The sequence below is a fragment of the Condylura cristata genome, unplaced genomic scaffold (genome assembly GCF_000260355.1).
Source record: "Condylura cristata isolate star-nosed mole 26May11 unplaced genomic scaffold, ConCri1.0 scaffold00007, whole genome shotgun sequence".
Taxonomy (NCBI): Eukaryota; Metazoa; Chordata; class Mammalia; order Eulipotyphla; family Talpidae; genus Condylura; species Condylura cristata.
The window spans coordinates 32,076,669-32,096,526 of record NW_004567108.1 but is presented as its reverse complement, the minus strand read 5'-3'; the positions used below and the strand labels follow the sequence as shown (position 1 = coordinate 32,096,526).

Genomic DNA, 19,858 nt, shown 5'->3' with positions numbered 1-19,858 from the left:
ACAATCCAAATTCATATACATGAACAATTTATAACAATATAAAAACTGAAAAACAATCTAGACATCTACCAGTGGGATGATGTAAAATCTATTAAGAAACATCAGCCACATGGAATACTATGTAGCTATAAAGAAAGCTACAAAGAGTATCTAAAATACAGGAAAGTTTTTGCAAGCTATGAAATCATTTCAAGAAGAGGAAAGGTTGAAAAAGATAAATCACAAAATTATATATTCACCATCTATATTATTGTAAAAGATAGTAAGTAGGTGCATAGTTAGCGACAAATTGGGAGGAAACCAAGCTTTAGAAAGAAGGAAAAAAACAAATCAAGGACGGCCATTTCTGAAGCATCGTGAGATCTGTGGACCTTGTTGGTCCAAAGTGTCATCAGAGAGAAAATAACAGCGAGCTCAGAGCTCAGCCTTTAAACCAGGGTTCGCTCAGGAGTTCATGTGGAAAGCCTGTGTGTTTTCCGATTCCAGTTTCTTCCTTTGGCTTTAGACTTTTTTTCAGGTCCTAGACTTTCTTGTCAAAAAAATACTGAACCAGAGCCAGTTTTTAAAATTCCAACAGAAGTTACTATGGAGAAATATATGAAATTGATTTGGTAAGGAAATGGGACTCAAGAATCCATTTTTTTAAATAAAGCTTTTATTTATTTATGCTTACAGAAATGGGGTACAGGCCAGAGGTGTGGTAGGTGAGAGGATTCACCAGAGACAAAGTGGGGAGCAGAACAGGCAGATTGATGAAGTACACTGCTGAAGGGGAGCAAGCGGGCGGGCCAAGAGAGGTCTGCCACGTCATGTGGGTCAGCTCCTTGTAGGGGGGTTGAACTTGTGCTGCAGTGGCTTCTGAGAGCTTCATAATGTATGCTTTAACCTGTTGCACCACCAGGGAGAGCCCAGAATCCATTTTTAAAATCCTGATATTAGTAATTTGCTTATATTTTAATTAAAATGTCTTCAAATAAACCATCATTCTTGTTCATGTTGATCAGTTTATTTCTATAATATTTGTTTGCAAAATACCAAGATCCAATTATTGTCTGAAGAAAATCTATGATTATATTTTTATATAGAAAAGTGAAACTTCTAAATAATACAATTTATTGATGAAATTGTTTTGTTGCCTACTTTCAAAATAATAGCAGTTTAAATAGAATATGGCTCTTGGTACGTAAATTTCTCTTTTCATTGTGGTAATGTTGCTTTACATCATTGTTTGTATTGGGGGGAGTAGAGAATCCCTACCCTTCAATGGAAGGTGTATTTTTATTGGGGAGGTCCTTACCTAACATTTTCCTTATCGCATGGAAAATAACAGATTTGTGTAATAAGTTTCTCACATCCTTAGAATTTTCTTTATGGAGGTTCTTTGAGCCATCTTCTCAAGGGGGGAAAAAAATAATTTAACATAAAGAAATCACTAGGAATTCTGCTTCTAATGATAAGAAGAATCATTTTATAAAAGTTGTATAAAAAGCAGGAACAGACCCTCCCAGGTGGTGCAGTGGGTTGAAACACAGCACTAACAGGCTGAAGCCACTTCAGCATGAGGTCCATCCCCGCCCATCCCGGAGGTGACCACACGGTGTGGCAGACCTCTCATAGCCTGCCCACTGTTCCTCTCAGCAGTGTACTTCATTGACCTGCCTGTTCTGCTCCCCACTCTGTCTCTGGTGAATCCTCTCACCATCCCTGCACCTATGGCCTGTACCCCAGTTCTGTATGAATAAATAATCTTTAAAAAAAATGCAGGAACAAAATACATAACTGCTAGCTATAAACTGGGGAGCTTTTACTAGAAATTTTACTCATTATATGAAGAGAAGAACCATGCTATTTTACAAAATCTTGAAGATGCATTTGTATTTCTCTTTTGCTTTGTAGTTCTATCTCGCATTGTTTGTCAAAATTATACTAACACACTACTGTCTTATTTTGTGTTGCTTGCAAACATCTTCCTGGGTGACAGATGCCAGACATTAATAGCTGGTTTTCAATAAACTAGGCTATTGTGAGATTTTGTTCTTGAAAATCCTTGAATTTTCTGATTGCCAATTCATATACCCCATATACCTAGCTCAAAATAGTCCCTGTTTTAGTGATTTTTCTCGGAAGTAGACTTAATAAGCCAAAAAGTGTCACCATTATGTAATGTAGTAGAAGGGGAAAAGAAAAAAATTAATGTTCGAAAAGCACAAACTCCCAATTATTTTCTTTAAGACAAAAACAGAACCAGTTAATACCTGAAAGTGCTCAAGTTCTGCATTTAGTCTTGTGGGGTTGGCCCTGGTGGTGAAGAGTAAGTCCTGTTCTTCTTAAATCTGGACAGGAGTGTGGCTCCATCAACTTTGGAGTGCCTACACCTTGCAAACCCCCAACCACCCAAGCAGGAGTCACCACAGTGGGTAAGGCTGAATCAAGCTTCTCCTCCCTGGTCCTTCCAACACTCAGGGATTTATAAGGAGACAGAAGCCCAGTGTGGTCTCTAGTAACAGCGCCTTCTATTAGGTCTTCTTAAAAAATGGACATTTCCACTGGAACAGAATTTTTTTTTAAGATTTATTTATTTATTCATACAGAATTGGGGTATAAGCCAGAGGTGCAAAGGCAATGAGAGGCTTCACCAGAGAGAGAGTGGGGAGTAGAACATGCAGATCAATGAAGTACACTGCTGAGGGGGGCAGCAGGCAAGATAGAAGTTTGCCACACCATGTGGGTCACCTGCGGGGCTGGGGATCGAACTCACACTGAGGCAGTTGTGGCCAGTTTGCAGTACTGCGTCCTAACCCATTGCAGCACCAGGGAGGGCCCCAGAACCTTTAATAAAAACACTGATATGGAACATAACAAGGTTTTTCAGCAGATACTTAGAGTCCTTTTTGCCTTCATTTGAATCTCTTTTACTTTTCTTTCTGTGACACTATGTAAAATCTCATCAATATACAAAATCATTCTGAGCCTCAGATTTTCTCATTTTCTCTGGATGAGAGCTTTGATTAGCTTTTTACAAGTTCTTCATTAGTAATTGGCTTGCTTTTTTTGTTTTTGTTTTTGGCTGTTGTCTCTAATAAGTTTATGTTCTATCAAAGAATTCTTTGAGTCTGATCTGAAATATGTTGCTCTGTGTTACATTAGAGAATACGGACGGCGATGTGATATTCTTTATAAGTGCCACCAACAAGTGCTGTTAGGATTAAATGTTCATTTCTTCTTTTTGATGCTGCTGGTTGGGGTGGGTTGCTCAGTCTTATCATCATGCCTGACCTAGTTGTGCAGCCATTCCCGTTTAATTAATAGACATTTACATAAGCTCTTTCCCCCCCAGCAAGCTTTATAATGGTCTTGTTGGTTATCTCCTTTCACCCTGTGAAGTATCAGCAGTGCGATTTCCATTTTGCATATCAAAATACAGAGAGATTAAATTATGTACAACAAATTGATAAACGAGTAAGTTTGGGAACTCAGAGTTCTGGCATATTAATGGTGTTGCTTAAAGCAAAACCCCATATAGATGCTATAAATACACTCACACACTGCTCTCTAATCCAGGAGTTGGAGCGGAGACTGTCAGAAGCTTAGGGAGGGAGGAGCCTTTGTGGATTTGTGCAGAGGTGGGAGAACTAGTTTCTGAGCTCCTACTGGAGCCACAAAAGGAAAGTTTTTGTTAGCAGAGGAAGTGGCATCTGAGACTATTGCTGTGATATCTATAATTTTTAATAAAATTCTGGAAGTCTGGTGGCTTCTGTGCAGCATACACTGTAAAGAACTATCCTCTGTTTGCTTTTGGAACCCACTGTCTCCAAAACCATCAGAATTTTATTCTTAACTAATTGACCACATCAGCAAGTCTGCCTGCTCTGTCCACTTCAGAAATTAGGAGAAATTTGCTGACCTTTCTGGCTACTTGGACAAGACTTTGATTTCTTCCTCAAATATTAAAAAAAAAAAATTCTCTTTCTATCTATATCCTCACATACCATATATACCAGAAATCTATACAGTTTTTCAAAACTGTAATAAAGGATAGCTTGCTTTTAAACCTTGCTTCTTTGACTTGTAGATGTTGATAACTTCTAAAGACTACTTTGGATTTTACAGGGGTTGCCTCATTTTCCAACTCTGGGGAAGGGGGGTGGCGGGAGGGAGGGGAATAGGCATTTTTTCTTCTCCAAATTTGCCAAACTTCTCAGTTCTTACTTAAGAGGTGGAAATCTCTGTATCCCTCATTTAACTCCTTTCTCATTAAACTTGGGATTGATTCTCTCTGTCCTAAACTCTACAGCCTTACTCTTGGCTGCCCTCCTCCACCCACGTTCTCCACTCCTTTAAGGATTGGAGCAGATGAAGTACCATACCTTCAGGAAGTCTCTGTTGCCCCTAACCCCCACCAGCAGAAAGTCAGCCCTCCTCTCTGAATTCCCTTATTCCTGGATTTGGACATTCTGAGTGGCCAGAATCATCATCTTGTATGTGGGATACTTGTTTCTGTAACACTTGGAACAAGCAGTCTTTCAATCCTTGGGGCCTCAGGCCTAAGCCTCCCCTGCACTGTAGTTTTCCTTTACTTTCCTGCTGAGTTTCTGTCTGGCCTCAGGAACGTGCAGGCCTTCCGCAGCCCTCCCGTGGGTTCGCGGTGGGGAGCACCTCATTCTTTACTAGTGGTACTGTGATGCCTTACACCGTCTCCTGCTATCGCCTCTCCAAATGATGAAAAAGAAATGTCCCCATTGAGGAATCACTATCTTGCCACCTTTTCTTGATCTTGTGTCATAAGTCCTCTTTATTTTTCACCCCCCCCCCACTATGAGGCGGTTGAAATGTATAGGAGAGCTACTATTCCATCCACTTGAGAAATCCTAAGGAAGTAGGAGAGCTACTATTCCATCCACTTGAGAAATCCTAAGGAAGGGGAGTCATGACAATTTATTTTGTCTTTGGAACTACGCCCCCTAGAGGTGCAGCCCAGAACTTGTAGTATTGGAGACAAAAATTGTACAGTGAACCTGGTTGTTAATATACAGTTTGCTATTTTATATACTTCCAGTAATTATAGTAGAATGTATATTCTACTATATTCTGCTTTTGTATTTATTACACTTATATGTCCTGTGTGTAGGACAGTGCTTCACACATAGCACACGCTCTGTAAATACATTGGCTAGATGGTTGGCTGGGTAGATGAGTGTCTAGCACAGAGCCAGACCATGGTAAGCGTCCACTGGTGTTGATTGAATGCATAAGTAGAAAAACACATGAAGTAATAAAGGATGGAGTTAAGTTTAAAGCATGGAATTTGATATATACACACACACACACACATATATATAATGTTATATATATATTATATTATATATTTTTTCCATTATTTATTTTTTTTAATTTTTTTATTTATTCATACAGAACTGGGGTACAGGCCAGAGATGTGGAGGGTGAGAGGATTCACCAGGGACAGAGTGAGGTGCAGAACAGGCAGATCGATGAAGTACACTGCTGAGGGGAGCAGTGGGCGGGTCAGGAGAGGTCAGCCACACCATGTGGATCACCTCCGGGGCAGGCGGGGATCGAACTCATGCGAAGCAGCTTTATATTCTCAGTGCTGTGCTTTAACCGGCTGCGCCACCAGGGAGGGCCCTTTTTTCCATTATTTATTTTTAAGGATTTATTTATTTATTCATACAGAACTGGGGCACAGGCCAGAGGTGCAGGGGTGGTGAGAGGATTCACCAGAGAGAGAGGGGGGAGCAGAACAGGCCGACTAACAAAGTGCACTGCTGAGGGGAGCAGCGGGGAGACAGGAGAGGTCTACCGCGCCACGTGGGTCACCTCCTGGGCCAGGGATCGAACTCTCTTTGAAGCGGCTGCTGCCAACTTGCAGTGCTGTGTCCCAACCCATTGTGCCAAAAAGGAGGGCCCGAATTTGTTATATATTTTAGTAATGTTAGATCGATTCCAAGTGTGGAAGACATACCTTAGTGAGATGCAGTGCTAACTCGCAGAATTAAAATAGGCATCTAGGTGCATCAGGTTTTTAAATATGAAATATTATTTCTTATGTAGAAACCAAAGATATTTCTGCATAATGTAGAAGCACTTTACTATGTGTGAAGCACTTCCTAAGCATGGGAAACATAGAGAAGCAAAACATGCTCCCATGGAATTACATTCTAATTTTAGTTATCAGGGTATATAAAATAGTAACCAATTATTTTCTTATGTAAAAACATATTTGGAATATGTTGCTTGGTTAAGTTTTTATGTGGAGTGTTATTCCCAAGCATACCCACAAGCCCTCTCCCTTGCTTATATATACTTTGGAGGAAAACAGTTGAGAAAACAGATCGAAATTCTTATCTTATCTGGGGACTGCTATAAATGTACAGAACGTGCTGTTCCAGCTTTGTCTTCATGGTAGCATAGGGTCCCCCTGGCGCTTTCCATTAAAAAATTCCCCTTTATGAGACGGGGGGGTGGGGAGGGAAGTGCATGAGACTATGGTGATGGCACATGGGTGACTCGGTGATGGGAAACCCACGGGGATTACAATTGAGATTTTTAAAAAATGTACAAAATGATGTAAAAATAAACTTATATTATTTTTAAAAAATTCCCCTTTATGAATCAGGCTGCATGTGTCAGTGCCAGCTCAGCATGGATCTATAGGAGGGAGGATGTCTAAGTCTGTGCAGTAATTCCACAAATATTTATAGAGTACCTACCGGATGCTAGTCTGTGTCCAGAAAGCTGAGGTAAAAGTAATTAGAATACTTCTTCTGCCCTCAAGGAATTACTTTGTCTTGTACATCTCAGTTACCTATTCAGAGCATGCAGACTTAAGCAGTAGGCTCTTGGGGGAAAGTGGGAATCCAAAGGAGGGCAACCAACGAAGGTCAGAGTGAAAGAAAGATGAGGTCTGGAGGAGAGAAATAGGCATTACTAGGTGAGTGGGGAGGGAAGATGTTCCAGCCAAAAGAATCACATGTACAAAGGCCTGCCATTTGGAGAAAAGTAGTGTGTGTGTGGGGGGAAATAGCAAGCAGTTTAATAGTAAGCTGATTTTAATATCTGATTTTCTGCTCTAAACAGGATTTTTTAAAATATAAGTGATATAAGAAATAGCAAAGGAGAAAAAAAAGAAATAGCAAGGGAGAAACATTATAATTATTTAAGACTACTTTTCATATCTAAAATCACCATAAACACAAAGACAACCATTTGGAAATAAAAACAAAATTGGATATTTTTGCAACTTTTTTGAGAGCAAAAGTGATCTGTTTGCATAGGGCTATGTTGCTAGCATTTTTCTGAAATCTGTATTTCTTCTATAATTGTATGAAAAGACATTATTGTAAAATAAAAAGCATACATTTTTGAATAGGTGGATAGAAAAGGTTGAAGCTGTGGACTTGATTGCATCAAGTCTGGTCAGTGGGGTAAGGATTTGCAATTGAAGTGAAAAGGGGAGATTTTGAAGTTATTTTCACCCTCCCTCATGAACAATAATTAAGCCTTCCTGGAAGAGTTATTGGCATAGGTGAACCATGCAAAACTCGTACAGTGCCTGATACTACCGATACACTGGAACCATTTCCCTTTTCCTGCCTGAGGGAGCTGTCCATCTCCATTTATAAGGAATGGGCCCAGAGTACAAGGCAAATTTGAACAGTTTGGATGAAAGCTTAGTATGTGAAATTATATTTGTGCCTTCCTGGAGAGTCAAGAAAATTAAGAAATGAGCCAAGTAACTCATCATATTTATTAGATGTAAGAATGGAGGTGCAGTATTATCATTTTCTTGTGATAGTCATATCTAATAGTTCTGAAACCAATTCACAGTATTCATGTCAGACTTATTTTATGAGACATTTAACCATTGCTAAATTAAATTTCATAAGAGAATGTGCCTGTATAACTCCTCTGGAGTTACAGAGATAGAAATCTGACCCATCATTTCTATTTTCACGGGAAACCATTTAACAGAACTTTGTTCCAGTAGAAGTGTTTATTGAGTTGTAAGCCTAGCACAGTTCATTGGCTGCATGTATTTCCACAGTGACATTTTTCTCATTGCAGATTTGCATCAGTTCATTAGTACTGACAGCAGATGGTAGCACTTTCACACAAATTTACCTTCTGAATTGATCTAAGAAATGTCACTAAAAAGATCCTGACAGTTTTGATGTTCTTCCATTTCTGAAAATGGTATGTTAAACAAATAAGGTGTAGGATTTAATTTTTTTTTTAATTCTAACACATAATTCCTAGACCAACAAAAGACTGCTTTTATCTCTGAATCTGGCTGGCTGAAGGAGAAATTTAAAAATACAGATCATCTTCCTGATAGCAGATCCTTGAAAAAAAATCTCCATTACAGAAACATGGCTTTTGGACAATACTATCCAGATGGATTGTTTATTCTGATCAAATGCTTTAAATTGTTTATAACTTCCCTACCTTACTATGTCTGGATACAAATTGCTTGGTTTGTAGGATTAGCTGATTGAGTGTGATTGAAAAACGTTCTGTTATCTCAAGAAACATGCCCAACTTTGAATTCAGTCACTTTTACTGCATTAGGATAGCCATTAGATAACCATTTTTGAATTGTATATGCTTTGCCTTTAAGTCATTATAAAACTGTCAAACAAGAGACTTACGTTTGCTAAGTGAATGAATGAGAGAATATATTATTTCTAACCACAGGAAAACGTCATAATTTTTCTACATCAAAACCATTATACTTTTAATAAATCAAGGTCCTGTGTTTAGTCATCTTATATATTCAGAAGCAAGTATTTATTTTGAGTGTTTAAAAATTAATTTTCAATCTGTATTTGAGAAGTAATGAGTTGGTTAATTTGCCACAATTAAGAGAAGCTGATACATTTCAGAAAGCATTGGGTGTTGAACATATAGAGTTTAGTCTTGTAATTAACTATGGATGATTTTGACACATTGCTACATGCGTGGTGTGAATAGCAACATGCTCAAAGGATTATTTAAGAAGAAGGAGCATTAAGATTCTAAATACTCTAATTAAAAAAGCAAAGAAACTTTCTTATATTCTAACAATAGCAACATGAGTTAATACTAACTTATTTTGTTAAAATATACCTATTTTATATATATATAATATATAATAGCTATATTTTACATATAACTATATATGTGTGTATATACATACATACCTATATGTACATATACACATACATATGTACATATGTGTATGTGTGCACACACATACATATATACATGCATATACATATATATATATCTCCCCCCCCTTCTTTGTGCTGTTATGGCCATATATATTACTTCTATATAGATTATCAATCCAACACTAAAGTATACTTTTTATGTTATCTCCTGCTATCTAAAAGTAGAATGCTTCTGTTTGCTGCCATGTTGTAGATTATTTTGGAGGGATGCCATTATCATTAATTTATAGGTTCAGTATTATTAAAGTAATTAAGACAAAATGCCAGACTTTTGTATATATTTGTGTATATATGCATATGTGTGTATATATTATGCCACACGTGATAGTTCCTCTTTTTTTAAGTAGTATTGGTTTACATTATTTTTGTGAGTAGCGATATGTATCTCCTCTTTCCATTGTTTTTGTGAGTAGCGATATGTATCTCCTCTTTCCATACCCACCACCAAGACACCCATAATCTTTCACCTCTACTGTAGTCCATTGTACATTTACCAGTTATGAAATATTTTATTTTTACCTTTGGCATTGTTTTCTGAGAACTTCCTTTGCTGTATTTTATAAGGCAGGTCTACTAGTAAATTCTCTCACTTTCTTTCCCTGGAAATGTTTTATATATTACTTTCATTTATTGAAAGTGAGTTTGCTTGCTATCGAATTCCTGGGTGACTGTTCTGGGGTTTTCCCCTAGGACTTATCTAAGTCCTGCTGCCATTTGAAATGATGAGAAGTTGGTCATTATTATGTTATTCCTCTTTTTGTGGCAAGTCCTTTCTCTCTGCTTTTGAGATTTGACTTTTCAAATGACTTTTAGCCATTTGACTATGATGTATCTAGGTGTGCCTCTCTCTGTATTCCTACCTAGGGTTTGTTGAACTTCTTATATAACTCTACTTTTGTAGTTTATGTTTTTCATAAAAGCTTAGACTTTTCCAGCCAGTAGCTCTTTAGATTTTTCACCTGTTCCTTTCTCTCCTTCTCACTCATATATACATTGCTGTGTTTGCTATTATTATCTTGCAGGCCTGTGAGACTCTCTTCATTTTTTTCTCTTCAGACTGAATCATTTTTATTACTGTATATTCATAATTTTAGTCTACTGCCACCTCATATTTTAGGTTTTTTTTTTAATTATACCTTCTAACTCTAAAATTCCTGGGATTTTTTTTTAGTAGTTTATATTCCTATATTGAGATAATATAGTTATGGAGTTATTGTCATAAAATTTCCATTTTAACTCTTTGAACAGAACCTTCTTTCATTCTTTGAACATCTTTATAACCATGGCATTGCTTTGAAGACTCTTTGTAAATTCAACTTTTAGGACCACAAAGTCATTTTATTACTAACTTTTCCACCTTAGCCTGATCCTTTTCTGTTTCTTTGCATGTTTCATAACATCTTTGAAAAGTAGACACTTTAGGAAAAATACTGTAACAATTTTGGATTCCAGCATTTTTTCCTGAGTGCTGTCACTGTTCTTAAAATGTATTTTATAAATTTTCCTATGTTTTGCCTGCAGAATTCATCTCCGCTGTTAGTGTGGTCCCCGATGTCTTTGTTTTGCTTTTCATTTTTTGTTTTCATGTTTTAGCATCGATGGACATAAATTGCTCCTGGATAAACTGACAGGACAAAGGTTGCGCTAAAATGCCTCAAGTCCATTGAGACTTTCTTTTCTGCCCCATGGATATAGGTGTGGGTTGGGAGCACATTCAACATTCAGGTATCGCTCAAGTTGCTGTTGGCTTTTACCTTCCATCAGGGCTTTTTGTAGTTTTGCTGCACATACGTGTAGTTCCCAGCCTGCCAGGCCACCTAGAGAATTCACAGAGCCTGTCTAAGGTTGTCTCACTTCTGGGCTCTTCCCATTACATTTCTGGCAGGTTGCTGGTTGTCTCCACTAGGATGAACACATCTGATGTACACAGGTGCTGTTTTCCTGTCCAGTTGGTATCTATTTTGCCTTTTTTTTTTTTTTTTTTTGCCAATACCATTGGGCAGTGGTCTTTGCAATCTGCTCTAAATCAAGTCAGCCCCACTGCCTGGCGGCTTAGTTTCCGGCTCTCGTGCCCTGCACCACGCCAGCAAAACTTCCTTGTTGATGGAGCCGGAGTGGAGGCAGGTGGAGCTACTGGGTGTTTTGGGGTAAGAAGGCTGCAGATTCTCTCTGTTCCTAACTTGAAGTTCTAGCAGTCTTCCATGAATTAGGACTTCTCAATTTTTTTACTTGCTTTTTGGTGGATTCCACTGTCTGGAAATAGGTTTTTTTGGCTTTTAAAACAAGTTTTATGTTTATTTTTCAGTATGACTGAATGACCTCTACATTCAGTTCTACATGGCAGTTCGTTCTTACTGTTCTTTATAAAACATTTCTTAAAAGATGAAGGTAAGTGATATGCCTTGTTATAATTCCTATTTTAGCAGACCAACATCCCATAGATGTCTTTAAAGCACCAAAACAGTATTATTTTTATTTTTAAATCCAAGATAAACTTCCAGTTTTTACAGTCATTGATTTAATATTATCTGTCTAATCAACAGCTATAAATCTTAATATTATACATAATAAAAAAATACTATCTTTTTTTTTCAGGTAGCCAAAGCTTGCAGATGCATAAGAGATATCAGTAGATATGTGTTTATAAATATTAGTGTGAGGCAGGTGTGGACAGCTGGATTCAAGTTGTACAGCAGGATTTGCTATAGCTGTGGCCCTGGTGTCAGCTTCAGGGTGGGGGTAAGGGTGAGGGGAGCAAAGAGAGTGCAGGCAGGGGCTTGTGTAGGTAGCATTCGGGGTATATGCACCATCCTCCCACAGTGGTAACTCAACCCTGCCACAAACACATCAAACCCCCCACTCCCAGTGTCACCTGTACAAGTAGAATTGTCCTTCCCATTTCATGCAAGTAGGGGTGAACCTGTTCACACAGTCACAAATGTTTTGGGGTTGGAAGGTGAAGGAACAGCCACACATAATTCTTTTCATGGGCTTCTCTGAGTTCATCTTCTGGGACTAAGCAAAGGAAAAGCCAGGAGAATCTAGCTGATCCCTTGTCGAAATCCAGCCTCCAATCTTGTTTTATTTGGCCCACACTGGTTTTTTTTTTCAAATTGTGCCAGTATTTAAATGTAGAAGATTTTACATAAAAATCTGGATTTGTAGGTTATTTTGACAAATGGGAAGACCTGGCACACTGAACCTTGTTCCCACATGGCACAGTTGGCTGAAGTGGGAAGCCAGCCTTGCTGGATCCACTCTCCAATTCCCACAACCCTTGTCATCTGGGGGTGAATCTACCAGGTCTCACCCCTTCAGTCACTGCCTCAGCTTCACAGGTATTTATGAAGTCTGGTAAGGCTGCCATAGCAAAATACCACAGATGAGATAGCCCATCAGTGGTGCAGATTTCTACTTCACAGTTCCAGAGTTTGTAAGTCTGAAGTCAAGATGCCAGCCTGGTCTTATGACAATCCTCTTCAGGGTCCCAAAATTCTCACCCTGTCTTTGCACAGCAGAAAGCAGGGAGCTGGCTCTCTGGAGACTGAAGGCATTAGTCTCATGCCTGAGGTTCCCCTCTCTTGTGACCCAAACATCCCCCGTAGGTCCCCCTTCTTCATATTATCACACTGGAGATCAGGATTCGAACATATAATGCAGTATTTAGTTTTGCAGTCAGACATAATGGTTAATCCACGGTGAAAACTATTGATAGATTTATCAACACAAGTTGTTTCAAGTGGGTGGAATTGTGTACAGGTCCTCCCTGGTGGCGCAAAGGGTTAAAACGTGGCAATACAAGGGTAGCCACAGCCACTTCAGCATGGGTTCAGTCCCCCCACAGAGGTGACCCACAAGGCACAGCAGGCCTCTCCTGTCTCACCAGCTGCTCCCTCAGCAGTGTACTTCGTTGGTCTCCCTGTTCTGCTCCCCACTCTGTCTCTGGTGAATCCTCTCACGGACCCTACACCTCTGGCCTATGCCCAAGTTCTGTATTATGCATGGATAAATAGATCTTTAAAAATAAAAATAAGAAAAGAAATCTTTTAGGGCACACCTGCATTCCTCATCTAACAGCAGCCTGAATTGCAGCTTAACCAGTCATTCTCATAAAGTTAGCAGAGTTCCAGGTGTGTTTTTAGCTTATAGAAGCAGCCCTTTGGGCTTGGGAGAGATAGGAGAAGAAAAACGTGTAGCAGAAACTCAATGAGAGCAATTTAAGTATTGTAGCTGCCCCTCCCTTCACTCCACTCCCTGAACATGTACCCATAGGTGCTGGATGTAGTTAGGCCTGAAACAATATACTTGCAAAACGTTATGTTAAAAAATGTGTGAGTGGGGCCCTCCCTGGTGGCTCAGTAGGTTAAAGCACAACACTAAGCAGCTAAAGCCACTTCAGCATGAGTTCTATCCCCACCCGGAGGTGACCTAGATGGTGCGGCAGACCTCTCCGGACCTGCCCGCTGCTCCCCTCGGCAGTGTTCTTCGTCAGTGGCCTGTTTTGCTCCCCACTCTGTCTCTGGTTAATCTTCTCACCACCCCTGCATCTCTGGTCTGTACCCCAGTTCTGTATGCATAAATAAGTAAATCTTTGGGGGGAAAAATGTGTGAATGATTGTGGTCTCCTTAACATTGATACAAGGGTGTATGAATGTATTGTTCATATGGTTGAGCTCCTGGGCTTCATGGACATCCCCAAGATAAAAATAATTATAGACTAAAGAGAAACACTGACTGATAAAGAATTGGAGGGAACTGATAAAACTTATCTATAGTTTGTATTGTGTAAACCAGTTATGAGCTCTCCTCTACTTGACCAGACTGTTTTGCCAATGCGTTGCTACTACTCAACAATTTCTCCTCATGTTTGGATTATTAATTACATTTCAAAATTGAAATCAATCTGAATATAAATACAACTACAAATGTAAAGCAAACCTATGATTTAAACAAGTAAATCAGATCATGGATGTTAACTTTTTCAACAAAACTCACACTGGCAATTCTGGACCAATTCTGGCTCTTACAGGAACATCCAATACTTGGGCAACCATTTTTTGTACTTCATCCCTGCAAGACAAATGAATTCATGGCTCCCATGTTAAAGAATTCTTGGAAAATCAATAGGTAAGAAACACTATCAAGATGCATTGGCTTTTATTCTTATTTTGAAAGTGTAAATCTTCGTATGTGACTCTAAAAGCTAAGCTGAAAAAAAGAAGTATTCTTTGTAATAATAATGACGGCCAACATTTATTGATTTTTACAATGTGCTAGGCACTGTTCTAAGTATTTTAGATGTATTAATGTATGTCCTTTTATAGCACCCCTGTGAGTTAAGTACCATTCTTTAACCTGGTTACAGAAGAAGTTAAGCACAGAGGGGTTCAGTGACTCGGCCATGGTCACACCTCTAGTTAAGTCATAGAACTGGGGCTTGAAACCATAATATCATTCCCTTAATCAATGCTTCGCTTCTCAGTGGCTTTGGACCCTGAGACCTTGACAAGAAATAGGGTTGGCATTTGAAAATGCTAGAATTCCAAGTGGTGAGCACACATTTTTGAAGGAAACCTCATTCAATTATTGTTGGTAACTGATTTACTTTCACTCACTTGCCCCCCAGGAATGCCAACTACATTACCTCATGGCTGAGCATTGTCGGGCCAGTTATTGGGCTGAATCTACCTCTGAGCTATGCAAAAGCAGCTGCTCAAGATGAAAGAAGCATTGACTGACCAGGTACAGGAAAACTTGACACTTTTGCTGTTGCAAAGATCACAGTGATGTTTCTGGTGCTTGTGGACACGTCGTCCTTACTGCCCCACCAGCTATCAAGCTAGCTTTCATCTTTTACAGACTGAACACTGACTTGCCTCTTTAGTTTTCCAACCAACCAGTGGCCAATAATTTAGGAAGCATTTAACTTTATTACAGTAACAACAGTTACCCAACTACTGAACTGGATAGTTTTATTTTAGAACTGATATTTCTGAATAAGTTTTTACTGCTCTTTTAACCTTCTTATATTCTCTCGCCTTTTGTTTAGATTCTCCTGTTGAGTCCATTGAAGGTAGAGATAACAAGAAGAAAACTGAGTTTACCTGGAGACCCTGGTTTAGTAACAAACCCTGGGATATGTCAGCACACCAAGATTTTGGCAAGGAATTTTTTTTTTTTTAAATCCCTTGATAGCAACTGACATATTATGTATATCATGAGAGGAAATGTCTGAGAGATACAAATCTGTATAAATGGCAAAAAAAAAAAAAATTTTGAATCTAACTCAATAATAGAACTACTGACACCCACGAATACTACCAGTCATTCTTTTCTGGACCAAACAAAATATTCCCTTTTTTTTGATATGAAGACTGATGGAAAAATAGACATCTGTGCTTATTTTAATGTAAGATGTGTGGAAATTAAAGTATAATAAAATATAATATTTACATGTTCTAAAAACTAATGTCATAAACATGATCTATCTTACATTATTCTCCCTTAATCAGACTTGAGGATGATAGATTATTCATTCCTTTTTAATCTAAAAGTGTGTTTGTGGATAGATAGCTAGGTAGAGAATAAAGAAAACAGGTACAGTGAGATAGTGTATAAAAATAAAAAGTGAGATAATGTATTTTTATAAGCAAAGTGTAGCAGCAAGGTAGTAAGATGAACCTGATCTGGAAGAGATTTTTTGCTTGGGGTTGCTTATTTAGTTTTTCATTTTAACTTGCTAGGGGCTGAAAATGTATGAGAAAAATGTAATTGGCTCTTCAGCGAATCTAGATTAGTGTCTGTCAGTGAAGGATGTACTTTGGAATTACCTGAGGATCTCTCACAACCGCAAATGCTGAGAACCATCTCCACACGCAGCCTCTCTGTGGTGACTGAAGCACAAGCCCCTGGGAGGTCTCTGGTCTTACTATGGGGGTTCTTTGTGCGATTTAGATCCATATAGCCATGTTTTCCAATTCTGTGTGCAACTCTAGAAAACTGGACTAACTTGGTCACCCTGAGATCCTGCAGAGGAAGGAAGGCTAGCCCTGGAGAGGCAGGCTGTTAGTCTGAGGGATTGTCTGCTGGCGCTTCCAGCCGGTTGGTTAAGGGCTGGACTCTCACAGAGAAGTAGTGAAGAAAGAGTTAATTCAAACTGCTCGAAAAGCTAAAAGTAAATTTTAAAATGCTGAGCTGCATATATTCATGCCGGGATGAGAGCCTGCTTACATGCTTGCTGGGCATTTTGGTATTTACCACTTAACATCTTTTCAACTTCTGCAAGGGATTTCTCCCCTCCCCTTCTCTCTAATGTAAACACAGATTTCTCAGCAAGTCCTTCCTCAAGCCATGTCTTATCTGCTGCTAAAAAAATTAATAATGTGTCATCCAGTTGATATACTCATCTGGAAATATTAATTATCATCTGGTAACAGATTTTGAGATGATGGTCTGTTAGTTTGGGGTTAGCGTGTAGTTGTTTTTTAAAGTTAATTTTTTTCCTTTGGTTGATGAAGACCAGACAAGAGTTCAGATTGCCCCTGTAGGCTGTAGAGACACCCCCCCCCCCCCCGGGGAGAACCCTCTCTCCACTTGCTCTATTTCTTTTCAGAATGTTTTTTTTTTTCCTTTAAAAAAATCAGAATTATTAATTAAAATGTGAGAAGTATTCCCAGTTTTGAGAATGCACTTATACACCAGACTATTATCCCAACAGTTATAAAATATTAAAAAAAATATTTTGTTTGGTCAAAATAACAGCTCTTTCTCTGCAATTGGAAGGTCTGTGCCTCTATGTTTTCCATCCAGTTAATGTAACACAAAGCCCCTGTAGTCAGAAATAAGGCTGGTTAAAGCTCCTACCAGCCAGTCTCCTGAGTTCTACTTTTGTATGACCTTGGAAAAATTATTTCACCTTGTTGGTCCTCAATTTCATCATTTACAAAATAAAAAAATTCAGTTGTAACTTGTGAAGCCCACTTCAATCCTTGGACCTTTGGAATATGGACTGTACCAAAGATGGAGCTAAAAGCTGCACCACTGGTTGGGCTAATTCTCTTCAAGTCCTTTTATCTGTTACCATTGTATGAGTAAGAAGCACACAATGCCTGCCCTGCTCAGAGGTGCACAGAAGATCACGGTGGTCAGCGCATCGGAGGGTACTGCAGCACCAACTCAACACCCATGGAATCCAGATTGTGGACAAGAGCCTGCTCCTGTCTGGACATCCTTTCATGGTCAGCTGTTCCCGGACGCAAAAGGAGACCAAGCAGGTTTCTCTGCCTCCATCCTTATCTGATTGTCGCTAGAAATGCCCTTCCCGGTGCCTCTACCCAGCTTTCCACCTAGCCCAGTGTTCGCTTTGTCACAAAGCCACCTCTGACCACCAGTGGCTAATTAGTCAACCTCCCCCTTTCGTTTCTCATGTGCTTAGTCATATTAGTATTTGATTCTTATGTTTTGATTTCTTCTCCTCCTTAATAATGGATAGTATGTACTTAAAGTGATGACCCACTTTTGGGGATGATGTGTATTTTTAAAAGATATATTTACTTATTTATAGGGTATAGGGGGGTAAGTGGATTCACCAGACTCAGAGTGGGGAGCAGAACAGGCAGATCTACTGAAATACACTGCTGAGGGGAGCAGCAGGTGAGCTAGGAGAAGCCTACTGCGCCATGTGGGTCAGCTCCCAGGCAGGGGATCAACTCAGGCCTCAGGGACTGGTGAAAGCTTGCTAGCATGAAGACTTGGACCCATGTGCCACCAGGAAGGCCCTGGTACTGTTTTATAGCATAGTAAGGTGGCGTACAGAGAAGAGTTGCTATCTGCCCCTTGTAATCTATCCAGGCAAGACTTCAGTCTGGGGAATTCAGTGGGTGGGCTAGTGCTTTGAGCCACCACCACAAGGAGCAGAAGCTGTGTGGATCCCTGGTTGCTAGTCAAGGAGCTGGAGGTTGAATGTCAAAACTATCAGCCCTCCACCCCCGACAAAAATGTATTAAAGAGGGGAAAAAAAGAGTCAAAACTGGTCTTTTGTATCCATTATCCTGAGATAGCATTTTTATTCATCCTCAGGTTATTAGGACATAGAGATCTGCATTGTCAGAACCAGCTCTTATATAATTCAGAGAACTGATATTTCAATAGTTGAGGGTTATTTTAGGATTAGAATTTGGGGGTAAGAATATGCAAATATTCTCTTCTGTGGATACCGAGTTATGTCATGTACTGAAGGCAAGGTTAGGTGATGAGCCCAGAAGTGACCCTGCTGCAGGAACGCAGCAGCGTAGTAGAGAAACTAACAGGAGAGAGTGGGGCTGGAGGATGCTCCTCTTGGCAGAGGTGTGGAAGGCACGCGCCAGGAAGGGTTGCATCCCTTTGCACAAGAAAACTCAGGTGTTAGCCAGTTCAAGAATGAAGAAAGACCTTGCACAAATAAATATATACTTTACACACATACATATATAGATGAGTAATTTATCAAAGGATGTGTCTTAGATTATGATGTAAATGTATTTCTAATTCCAAGGAAGAGTCAGAAGCTTGAAGAGTAAGGATAAGTGAACTCTCTTCCAATTCTGTGACCCTCTACTTCCTTTTGTTTGCTGCTGAACAATATTTTGCTAAAGGTTGTTCTACACGAACATCGGAAGTAGTTTATTATTTCTTTCCATAACACTAAGCTAATTTAATGTGCGCATAGGTCCCTGCAGTAGCCCTTTTGTATTTTTATAGGGCTTGTCTACAAAAGTGCCGTAACAATTTTATTCTTAAATATGGTGGTTCTTTCAAGCAATGCTGTAATAGAAAGCCTTTGCTTTAACTTTTGTGCTGTCAATAGCGGCACCTAGTGGTAAAGAAGCCTTATTGCAGTACCTTGTATTTAGACTATTAGAGAGGAACTGATTTTAGGGATTATGAAGTTCTATTTCGTAAATTATTAAAAACAAGCTGAAATCTTAATGTAGTTTTACATTCAAATAAGCTTTAGATGAGAATAAATAAATAAATCCAATGGCTGCATGGTAATTTCTGGAATTACTTTGAAGCTCTTCAAATAACCAAAAAATCTCTATTGTAACTATGAGGCAGAAATGTAACAAAAATGTAACAAAGTATGTCGTATTAGGTTAACAATCTACCATATTGCAGACTTCTTGACCCTTTATGCATTATTATTTACACATACAAGTTAGATCTCAGACTTTAACTTGATGGCACTTGGTAGCACTATGAATCTCTGTGGATGTTGGAGTATGTGGGTGACACCGAAGTCCAGCCGATGGCTCCCCTGGTCTCTTTTCTGCAGGCAGCAGGGGTTGGGACTACCATCCCCTTTTGGGAATTGCCTACCAATTATTTTCTTATATAAAAGAAGCCTTTCCAGAAGGTTTTTTTTCTCTGACATCAACAACAAAGGGGATATGTTCAGAGAAGCCTTTCCAAGTGTTAATAGGGAAGTAGATAAATAAAACATGGTCCTATACAGTAGTTAAGGGGAATAAATTCAATATCTATAGCGCAAAATAGGCAGGGCTCATGAGTTGTTGAGTTAGGCAGGAAACGAAAGCTAGCTATGCCTTTCACTAAACACTATGTTCTGCAGTACATGTACACTATAGGTGTTA

At 39.1% G+C, this 19,858-nt stretch overlaps 1 protein-coding gene across 1 annotated transcript in view; it reads left to right on the top strand.

Moving 5' to 3' along the window:
• ATG10 (autophagy related 10) overlaps positions 1 to 17,792 on the top strand; it is a 186,485-nt gene extending 168,693 nt beyond the window's left edge. The window contains exons 6-8 of the mRNA XM_004678431.2: positions 14,257 to 14,354; positions 14,854 to 14,969; positions 15,277 to 17,792. Of these exons, the coding sequence (XP_004678488.1) occupies positions 14,257 to 14,354; positions 14,854 to 14,965 (210 nt within the window). The 3' untranslated portion in view covers positions 14,966 to 14,969; positions 15,277 to 17,792. The remainder of the gene's footprint in view (positions 1 to 14,256; positions 14,355 to 14,853; positions 14,970 to 15,276) is intronic.
• The last annotated feature ends 2,066 nt before the right edge of the window (positions 17,793 to 19,858 follow it).